The sequence below is a fragment of the Jaculus jaculus genome, chromosome 18, assembly GCF_020740685.1.
Source record: "Jaculus jaculus isolate mJacJac1 chromosome 18, mJacJac1.mat.Y.cur, whole genome shotgun sequence".
Taxonomy (NCBI): domain Eukaryota; kingdom Metazoa; phylum Chordata; class Mammalia; order Rodentia; family Dipodidae; genus Jaculus; species Jaculus jaculus.
The window spans coordinates 26,921,299-26,932,799 of NC_059119.1; the positions used below are offsets into that span (position 1 = coordinate 26,921,299).

The following is an 11,501-nucleotide window of genomic DNA, read 5'->3' on the forward strand; positions in this document are numbered from 1 at the left end:
ATGGGGTATGTGTGCCATCATGTTTAGGGAAGTTATTGGGCTGACCACAGGGTCCACTTAGCACCTGGAAGACAAAGACATGGCTTACATTTTTCTTCTAACTTTCCCAGTCTCTGATGTGCCCCGGGGTGGGGGGAGCAGGCAGTGACAAAGCCCAGGTGAATCCATTGCTGGAAACCCTTCTCCTTCTTGGATCCCTCTCCTCAGCTTCCCTGAACCTGGTCCTAATGTTTCCAGTGGGATGTGTGGTTCCCCATCCATTCCAACTGCCTCCAAGAATGATAACAGCTTGGATTGACAAGGATATGTACAGTTAATTGACAGACTTCTGGTATTTGGACCCAACGTTAATATTTAGAGATCAACAGTGCCTTCTCCATGGACTCTAATTTTCTTGGCCAAGTGATTCTTACTAGTTTTCCAGTACAAGATAACACTCTCTGCCACTAAATAGGATTCATGTCCAATCAGGAAACAGTGAGTTATTCACCAATGGCTTGTGCCACTATTGTACAACATACACTGGTTGGCATTTTTCCCACTCTTACCAGCATATTATTAAGCCCCTGATTGGTTCAGCACTCTCCTAATCTAATCAACAGGATTCCTGTTGCCTAGAGGGATGATTATATTCTGCCTTCAGGTTGATCAGTCCTCCTACCTTTTCCTCCCCAGTGCTGAGACGAAATGCATGGCTTCCATTGAAAGTATATTTTCCTTATTTGCAAACAGACAGAGGTAGAGAGAAGAGACTGAGAGAAAGAAAGAGAAAAAGACAAACACATAGAAGAAAACAAGCAAGCGAGTGCAGCCCAGAGTTGACACACAAGGGCCTCCACCTATCATAAAGGAACGCCAGATAAATGGACTTCTTTGTGCAACTGAATTTAGAGGATCAGAGGAATCGAACACGGGTCATTCAGCTTTGCGGACAAACGCCCTAAGTGCTGTGCCATCTCTCCAGCTCAAGTTAAGCTTTACTTTTTTTGGAGGGGGGAAGGGTTTCGAGGTTAGGTCTCACTCTGGAACAAGACCAGGAATTAAATATATACTCTCAGCATGTCCTATATTCACGGAAATCCTCCTACCTCTGCCTCCCTAGTGCTGGGATTAAAGGCGTCCACCACCACGCCCTGCCTAGTTAAGCTTTTCCTTATGCAATACTGTAAACAAACAATTGACCTCTGCGTACACGGCCCCCATGCACACTACCAAGAATGTTAGGACAGCTCAAGTGACCAATCAGTTCCAACTTCCTGTCAGCGGGATTTCCTATTGCCCAGGGGGATGATTAGGTTCTGTTGTCTGGTTGGTCAGATTCACAATGAAGGGAGAGCCTATAGGGTGTGTCGCAGAGGGTGTGGGTGGGCAGGATTGGTGGAGGGAGGCAGTCCTCCTCCTCCGAGGGGTGGTCCTTCCCATAGTGGACTGGATATAAAGAAGCTTCCACAGATCACAGACCCATCCACCTGGAGTCTTGGGCTGCCTGCAGGACTACACACCCAGTCTCAGCTGCCCTTCGTCAAGCCTGCAGTACAGTCTTGTCAGCCTTGCACCGGAACTGAAGACCAGAGGTTCACACGGGAATTCAGCACAACTTCGGTCCAGACTGGAACGACCACTGCTTCCACCCTTGTGGACTGAGTAGACACTGGGTTCCTCAGGCTTGCAGAGAGCTACTGTTGAACTGCTCAGCGCAAAAACTTCAGAAAGTGGAAAAAAGGAGTCTGTCCAAAGCCAAGGCCTCTGCCTCTTCCAGAATGGCGACCCTGGAGACCTTGCAGGTGGAGGCCAGCTGCCCCGTGTGCCTGGACTATCTGCAGGAGCCCGTGATCACCCAGTGTGGCCATACCTTCTGCAAAGCCTGCATCACCCGGAGCTGGAAGGACCTGGAGAGTCACTTCCCCTGTCCAGTCTGCAGGAAGACATCCCGCCACCGAAGTCTCCGCCCCAACTGGCAGCTGGGCGGCATGGTGGAAGTTACCAAGCAGCTCAAGCGGGGAGTCAAGCGGAAGGTGAGGGAGGAGAGCCGCCTGTGCCCCCAGCACCACCAGCTCATCTGCCTCTTCTGCCACAAAGACCAGGAGGCCCTGTGTGTGCTCTGTTCCATTGCCCACCTTCGGCAGGACCACAGGGTGGTGCCGCTGGACCAGGCCGCCCAGGACTGCCAGGAGAGACTGCACGAGTGCCTGGAGGCCCTGGAGCAGAAGATGAGGGACGTGGCCCGCAGCAGATCCTCGGAGGAGAGGAAGCCCCGCGAGCTCAAGAGACTGGTGCAGCGTCGCCGAGAGCAGATCCTGCAGGAGTTCGAGGAGCTGCACAGGCGGCTGGAGCAAGACGAGCGCTGCCTGCTGTCCCGGCTGCAGGAGGAGGAGCAGGAGCTCCTAGGGAGCCTGCGGGTCAGCGCTGCCCGCCTTCGCGACCAGCAGCAGGCCCTGAGCCACATGGCCGCGGAGGTGGAGGGCAGGAGCCAGCAGTCAGGCTTGGAGATGCTCAAGGACGTGCAGAGCGCACTGAAGAAATGTGAGGAGCTGACCACCATGGAGGTGGCTCCCGTCGCCATAGAGCTGACCACGACCTTCGGCAGTTTCCCCAGGCAGTACTTTGTCCTAAGGAAGATCCTTCAAGAGCTGAGTGCCAATGTGACTCTGGACCCCGAGACTGCTCATGCTAACCTGGTGGTGTCTGAGGATCGCAAGAGCGTCAAGTGTGTGGAGACACGACGCCCCAATGTCCCTGAGAAGACACCATGGAGGTCCAACGCGTGTCCTTGTGTCTTGGCTACCGAAGGCTTCAGCTCAGGTCGACACTACTGGGAGGTGGAAGTGGGGGACAAGACCCACTGGGACATAGGAGTGTGTCAGAAGCCTGAGAGCCAAAAGGGGGAGCTCACTCAGTCCCCTGGGAATGGCTTCTGGCGACTCAGGCTTTGGAATGGGGACAGCTATGCAGCCACCACCTCGCCTTTCACTCCCTTGGTGGTCAAGGTGAAACCCAAGCACGTGGGTGTGTTCCTGGACTATGAGGCTGGCACGCTGTCCTTCTACAATGTCACCGACCGCTCCCATCTCTACACCTTCAAGGACACTTTCACGGAGAAACTTTGGCCCCGCTTCTACCCGGGCATCTGGGAAGGCAGAAAGAATGCCGCCCCACTTACCATCAGAACCCCCACTGACTGGGAGTGACGGTCGGGTTGTGCTTTCTTAGGAATAATGCATGCTCAAGGGTGGAGGGATTTGCACGTACTACCTTCCAGACCCAGGTGGCTGGTCTACACAAAACCTCTGTATCAGGGGGGTGGAAATTTGGTATTGGTGGAGGTAGGATGGTGGTTGGGTATTATAATCATGGTATCTGGTTTATATAATGGGATTTTCAATAAAATCTTTTTAAAAAGAAATGGACTGTTGGGTTTTGTTCCCTGTGTTCTTTTGGAATGTCTTGGTGTCTGCTTGCATCCAGTCTCAACTATTTTGAGCATCCTTTGATTTTTGGGTTAGGTTGTGACTTTGTGTGGGGAGGTCGGGGTGCATCTCTGAGCACAGCAGACTCTTACTCCTCATGACTTGTGGGACAGAAGACATTTTGATATAGCCCTGGGAGACACTAGTGTGACACACATTCTACTTTTCATGCATATCTGAGGTCACATGGTAAAGCCATCAAGACCTGTATGCACTCCTAAGGTAGAGCCTTCAACATCTAATCATTTTTGAAACTGACATTTCTTTTGGATTTTTCTAGGTATCTCTCCATGTAGCCCAGCGTGATCAAGAATTCACAATGACCTCTCAATAAACTCTCAGGGGGCCCTTGAACTCACATTAATCCTCCTAAGTCTTCCTCCCTAGTGCTGGGATGGCAGAAATAGCCATTGTGCATACTTAAATTGAAGCTTTCTTTTTCTTTTTTTTTTTTTTAACTTTCAAGCATAGATAGATTGTGAGAGAGAGTGAGGGAAAGTGAGAGACAGACAGACAGAGTGGACCCTACCTCATTGGGAGTTACAGGTTTGGGGGCATCTTGATTGCTTGGTCAAGAGTGCTGAAAGTCACAGTAGTATCATCTGAACACAAAGTGGCTCTGCTATTCATGACTTCAGAGTGGGTGACCTACATAAGACCCACTAAATAGCACAGTGGACTTTGGAGAAAAAAAGGGAGAATGGTCAAAAGTGATTATAATTATGGTATGTAACAAAATTTATTGGCGAGTCTAAGTTGCTTCAACCATACAAGGGAATTAACATTTAAGGTCTTCTGTGCACACCAGTGTCTTGCTCGTTTAAGAAAGTTTTAGGGAATCTATGACGCCCTGTGTTGAAAAGAGATGGAGGGCAGTGACTACCATGGGTCTAGTATTTGAGGAGTTTTTCTGAGGACACAGATCAGGCATTATGTTTAGAAGGGAGAAAAGAAAATGATGCAAAGAAACACATGCATATTAACTAATAAGAAGTGGGAAGGAAGATCCCTGGTCTTTTTTTGCACAGTAATGTTGTCATTACCTATTTGATTTGCCAAAGGTCAGAATGTGGGTAGAAGGAAAGGGTGGGAAGAAAGGAGAGCCTGTGTATCTCCTTTGGCCTTCAATACACAGAGAGAGTTCATGGAAGGCTGAACATGAGCTGAAAAATCAAACAAACAACAGAAGAAAGCGTGTAAAACATCCGTTGAGAGCAATCATGGAGCTCAAAGGAGGGCTCTGCAGTGGAATGTGTTTTTTTTGATACCGGAAGACTCAGTTTTCTTGTCGAGAACCCACATGAACCCAGATATACCAAGTGGCACAGGAGTCTGGAGTTTGTATGCAGTGACAAAAGGCCCTGATTATCGCATACTCACTCTTGTGCTGTCAATTCTTTTCTTTCCGTCTCTCTCCAATAAATAAATAAATAATATTAATCAAAAGAGAAACATCTATGAGGAAAACAATGAAGTATAAAAACTGATAGGGAAAATGGTATTCTTTTTCAAAAGGATTAACTCTTATTACGTAAAAAACCTTTTAAAAAATACAAGCATCTTAACATGGATGGAAAATGTGCATACATTAAAAGAAAAATCCTCCCTGTCCAATCTCTGTGCGGATATGGTGGCGGCCACCCATCATGCCAGCACTGAGTACCAAGTGGGCTTTATCTCAGGGATGCAGTGGAGGATCCACATGCAAATCGATAAATGTAATACACCTCATAAATGGCCTGAAGGAAAAATCACATGATCATCTCAACAGATGCACAAAAGGCATTCGATAAAATCGAACATCCCTTCATGGTAAAAGTATTACAGAAACCGAGAATAGAAGGAATCAATCTCAACAAAATAAAAGCTATTTATGACAAACCTACAGCTATCATAATAATAAATGGGGAAAAACTTGGACTGGAGAGATGGCTTAGCGGTTAAGCGCTTGCCTGTGAAGCCTAAGGACCCCGGTTTGAGGCTCGGTTCCCCAGGTCCCACGTTAGCCAGATGCACAAGGGTGCGCACGCGTCTGGAGTTCGTTTGCAGAGGCTGGAAGCCCTGGCACGCCCATTCTGTCTCTCTCCCTCTATCTGTCTTTCTCTGTGTGTCTGTTGCTCTCAAATAAATAAATTAAAAAAAAACTTGAAGAATTTTCCATTAAATTCAGGGATAAGACAAGGATGTCTATTGTCCTCAATTTACTAAATATACCAATGGAAGTCTTAGCTATAGCAATAAGGCAAAAGACACTCATAAAGGAGATACACATTGGAAAGGAAAAGATCAAATTATCATTACTGGCAGACAATATGATTCTGTAGGTAGAAGACCCTAAAGACTCTACCTGCAAAGTTTCAGCACTGATACACACTTTTAGCAATGTAGCATGGTACAAAATAAAACACAGAAATCAGCACCGATCCTATTTTTAACAACAGTGATATGGAGGATGAAATGGGGAAATCTGTTCCATTTACAATTACCTCAAAAAAAAAAAAAAAGACCTTGAAGTTAAATTAACCAAAGAGGTGACAGATCTCTACAATGAGAGCATTAAAACACTCAAGCAAGAAATTGCAGATGAGACAATGTAATGGAAGGACATCCAGTGTTCTTTGATTGGAAGATTCAATATTGTATAAATTTCAAACTTACCAAAAGCAATCTAAACATTTAATGCAATTCCCATTAAAACTCCAACTGCATTCTTCACAGAGAAAGAAAAAATTATCCTAAACATCATTTGGAAGCACAAAAATCTTGAATAGCCAAAACAATATTGAGCAGCAAAAATAAAGCTGGTGCTATCACCATACCTGACTTTAAGCAATATTACAAAGCCATAGTAACGGAACCTACATAGTACTGGCAGAAAGCCACATGTGAAGATCAAAAGAACAGAATAGAGGACACAGATGTTAACCCATGCAGCTACAGCCATCAGATTTTTGACAAACTTGCAAAAAATATTCATTGTACAAAAGACAGCCTCTTCAACAAGTGGTGCTGGAAAACTGGAATTCTATATGTAGAAGGGTGAAAATAGATCCTTGTCTTTCTCCTTGCACAAGAATCATATCCAAGTGGGTCAGAGACCTTAATATGAGATCTAAAATTGCTTAAAGAAATATATATATATGTAGACATACTCTACAATTGCTAGTGGAAAAGGTAGAGGAAGCCATTGAACATGTTGGCATAGGTAATGACTTATTGACTATAACCCCACTAGCTCAGGAAATAAAGAAAACAATTAACCACTGGAATCTCAAGAAATTACAAAGCATTTTTACCTCAAAGTACACTGTGAATAGATCAGAGACAACCCACAGAATGGGAGAAAATCTTTGCCAGGTACACATCTGACAGAGGATTAATATCCAGAATATACAAAGAACTCAAAAAAAAAAAAACCCAGAATAATATGAAATCAAACAACCCAATAAAGAAATGGGTAATGGAAATAAATCGACATTTATCAAAGGAAGAACTACAGATGGCATGTAAACATCTTAAAAAGTGTTCTACATCCTTAGACATTAGGGTAATGCAAATTATAAATACCTCCATATCTCTCCTGTCAGAATGACTACCATCAAGAAAACAAATGGCAGGGCTGGAGAGATGGCATAGTGGTTAAGATATTTGCCTGCAAAGCCAAAGGATCCCGGTTCTATTGTCCAGGACCTGCTTAAGCCAGATGCACAAGGGGGCACATGCATCTGGAGTTTGTTTACAGTGGCTGGAGCCCTGGTGCACCCATTCTCTCTCTCTCTGATTTCTCTCTCTCTCTCTCCCTCTTTCTCTGTTTCTCACATAAATAAATAAATAATACTTTTAAAGAAAAATGACAATAAATATTGGCAGGGATGCGAAAATAGACAAATACTTCTACACTGTTGGTGGGAATGTAATCTGGAACAGCTATTGTAGAAATCAGTGTGGACATTCTTGAGATAGTTAAAAGTACATTTAACATATGATTCATCTATAGCACTGCTAGTCATATATGCTAATGACTCTTCTCTCTACCACAGAGCTGCTTGCATAACCATGTTTATTGTTGCTCTATACACAAAATCCAGGAAATGGAACCAGCCTAGCTGTCCCTCTAGAGACGAATGGATAATAAAGATGTGGTACATTTATACAATGGAGTTCTATTCGGCAGTAAAGAAAAATGAAATTATGAAATTTGAAGGGAAATGAATGGATCTGGTAAGGATTATCCCAAGTGATGTAACCCAGGCCCAGAAAGCAAAATGTCACATGTTCTCTCTCATATGTGGAATCAAGCTACAAATGTTAAGACTTGTGTGTGAGATGGAACCAAAAATTGGTAGCAGAGGCCACTAAGCTACAAAAAGGCTATAAGGGAGGGAAGAGAAGGAAGGGCTTAAGAGGATGGTATTGTATGTATGTAAGTAGAAGTACAGATTACAGAGAGGTAAAGGCCAAAGCAAGGCCAGGGGAAGAGATTGCAATTCCCATTAAAATTCTAACTGCATTCTTCACAGAGAAAGAAAAAATTATCCTAAACAATATTTGGAAGCACAAAAATCTTGAATAGCCAAAACAATATTGAGCAGCAAAAATAAAGCTGGTGGTATCACCATACCTGTTTTTAAACAATATTACAAAGCCATAGTAACAAAACCAACAGAGTAATGGCAGAAAGACGCATGTGAAGATCAAAGGAACAGAATAGAGGACACAGATGTTAACCCATGCATAGATTTTAAGAGATTAAAAGAAGGGCAGCGGAGAGGGTCAATCAAAATTCAAGATATTCTGAATAAGACACATGAAAACCTCCTATTTTGGATAATGGAACATCCAACGCCATAGATTGTGACTAGAAAATTTTCAGTGCCTGGAATGGGATACCTTCCAGTGAGTTGTGGGCCAGGGAGGTCCCTGTTGCCTGCAAAACATTACAGGCTAGTGCCAAGGCTCTTGGTTTCCCATGAGAAAGAGATGGTAAGACTGTATTGCTCAAGAACTCACAAGGCTGAGAGGCAAAGTCACTGATAAATCAAGCTGGTTCTGAGTGGAACCTCTTTTCCCTGTAGACCAGCCACCTGAAAGCTGGAGAACTCTTGCAGTGTGTGCAGATCTATGGGATACAGATATCAGCAATGCAAACAGTAGACACTGGAAGCCTCAAGTTTGTCCACACAGTCCAAATAACCAAACAAGTGGAATAGTGGCTGTCTGCTCTGGGGGAAAACCACTTGCTCTGTAATTGGACTGGAGGCACACTCTATGGGAAGTAATACATGCCTGCAACTGAAAACCTAATCAAAAGCCTATGGCAGAGGAGGTATGAGCCTTAGATGTATAAATCCTGCTCATGTTGGGATAAATTCAAATATTATTCTCATAAATTGCCCTGAAAGCACTACAATTAGTGTTCATAGTCATATATTAATGTTACGCTCACTTCTGGTCAGAGAAGCTTCTTTTTGCAGATGACGGTGAGCACAGGGATGTCGGAAAAGACAACAGAGTGCTGAGAAGAAGGAATGGAGCAGTGTCCAGCACTGAACCAACAGACACTCTCCAATTATCAGGGTCCATTGCAGAAGAAGTGGCAGAGAGAATGGAAGAGCCAAAGGAAGGGTCCATTCCTTAAAGACAACGTTCTGGACAGAATTTGGCCTCGATATTCAAGACCTCACAGTGCGCAGTAATACCCACAGAAGACCCTCATAATAGGAGAAAAAGAATGATGAAATCAAATTAAAAGTGAGACTGGGGAAGGATATTATGGCGAGCAGAGTTACAAAGGGGAAAGTGGAGGAGGGAGGAGAAATATCATGGTTTATTGTCTGCAAGAATAGAAGTTTTCAATAACACATACATATATATTTAAATAAAACAAACAAAAGTAAAGAGACACAGTACAACATTTTCTAACCTGTCTAACCATGGATTCTGTTTACATCATTTGTTTTTTAAAATTTAACTCATGGTAATCTTTCTACCTCAGGGTGTGGGTGTGAGTGGGTGTGGGTGTGTGTTTGTATTTGAATTTGTTGGAGTGAGGGCCTCACAACTCCCCGAGATTGACTAATGGGGCTCACTCTGTAGTCTCGGTGGCCTTGAACTCATGGCAGTCTTCCTAACTCAGCTACATCAACTTTTTATCTTCCAATCTTATCAGGACCCTCAAGATTATGGGGAGACAAACAGGAAATCAGACTGAGTCCCTCATGTCAGGTTCCATAACTTAATCAGAGCTAAAGTTTCTCTTTCGCAGAAAGTAAGGCAACCCACTCATGGGGTATGTGTGCCATCATGGTTAGGGAGGTTATTGAGCTGACCACAGGGTCCATTTAGCACCTGGGAAGGCAAAGACATGGCTTAGATTTTTCGTTGAACTTGCAAGTCTCTCGATTTGCCCTGGGGTTGGGATCAGGCAGCTGACAAGGCCCAGGTGAATCCAATTATGCAAACCCGTGTTCTTCTTGGATCCCTCTCCTCAGCTTCCCTGAACCTGTTCCTAATGTTTCCAGGGGGATGTGTGGTACCCCATCCATACCAGCTGCCTCCAAGAGTGATAGCAGCTTGGATTGATGGGGATATGTACACTTAATTGACAGCCTTTTGGTATTTGGACCCAACGTTTCTATTTAGAGATCAATGGGAGCTTCTACATGGTGACTATAAATATTTTCCTGGCCAAGGGATTCTTACTAGCTTGCCAGTACAAGATATGAGTCTTTGCCACTAAAGAGGATTCATGTCCAATCAGGAAACAGTGAGTTATTTGCCAACAGCTTCTGCCACTGTTGTACAACATATACTATTTGTCACAGTGGTTGTCGTTTTGCCAACTTTTACCAGCAGGTTAGTAAGGCTCTGATTAGTTCAGAACTCTCCTAATCTAATCAACAGGATTCCTGTTGCCTAGAGGGATATTATATTCTGCCTTCAGGTTGATCAGTCCTCCTACCTCTTCATGCCCAGTGCTGTGATGAAAGTACTTGGTCTTCATGCATGGCTTACAATGAAAGTATGTTTTCTTTATTTGCAAACAGACAAAGGTACAGAGAAAAGACCAAAGGCAAGAAAGAGAAAGAGACAAACACGAAGGAAGAAAGCAAGCAAGGGAGCACAGGCCAGACAGAGTAGGCACACCAGGGCCTCCAACTGCTATATAAGAACTCTACATACATGGACTTCTTTGTGCATCTGAATTTAGGGGATTACAAGGGAATCGAACACGGGTCTTTCAGCTTTGCGGACAAACGCCCTAAGTGCTGTGTCATCTCTCCAGCTCAAGTTGAGCTTTACTTTTGGTGGGTGGGGGAAGGGGTTCGAGGTTAGGTCTCACTCTGGCAAAAGACCTGGTATTAAACATGTCCTCTCAGCGTGTCCTCTAACACACAGCAATCCTTCTACCTCTGCTTCCCTAGTGCTGGGATTCAAGGTGTGCACCACCACGCCCTGCCTAGTAAAGCTTTTCCTTAGGCAACATTGTAAACAAACAATTAACCTCTGAGTACACGACCCCCATGCACACTACCAAGAATGTTAGGACAGCTCAAGGGACCAGTCAGTTCCAACTTCCTGTCAGCAGGATTTCTATTGCCCAGGGGGATGATTAGGTTATGTTGTCTGGTGGGTCAGATTCACAATGAAGGGAGAGCCTATAGGGTGTGTCGCAGAGGTTGTGGGTGGGCAGGATTGGTGGAGGGAGGAAGTACCTCCTCCTCCGAAGGGTGGTCCTTCCCATGGTGGACTGGATATAAAGAAGCTTCCACAGATCACAGACCCTTCCACCTGGAGTCCTGGGCTGCCTGCAGGACTACACACCCAGTCTCAGCTGCCCTTCGTCAAGCCTGCAGTACAGTCTTGTCAGCCTTGCACCGGAACTGAAGACCAGAGGTTCACACGGGAATTCAGCACAACTTCGGTCCAGACTGGAACGACCACTGCTTCCACCCTTGTGGATTGGGTAGACACTGGGTTCCTCAGGCTTGCAGAGAGCTACTGTTGAACTGCTCAGCGCAAATACTTCAGTAA

General features: G+C 44.8%; 1 protein-coding gene across 1 annotated transcript; it reads left to right on the plus strand.

Moving 5' to 3' along the window:
* On the plus strand, positions 1-3,188 carry LOC123455838 (E3 ubiquitin-protein ligase TRIM39-like). Its single transcript, XM_045137773.1, has 2 exons — positions 1-5; positions 1,568-3,188. Exons 1-2 carry the CDS (start codon positions 1-3, stop codon positions 3,186-3,188), a joined length of 1,626 nt encoding a protein of 541 aa, XP_044993708.1.
* The last annotated feature ends 8,313 nt before the right edge of the window (positions 3,189-11,501 follow it).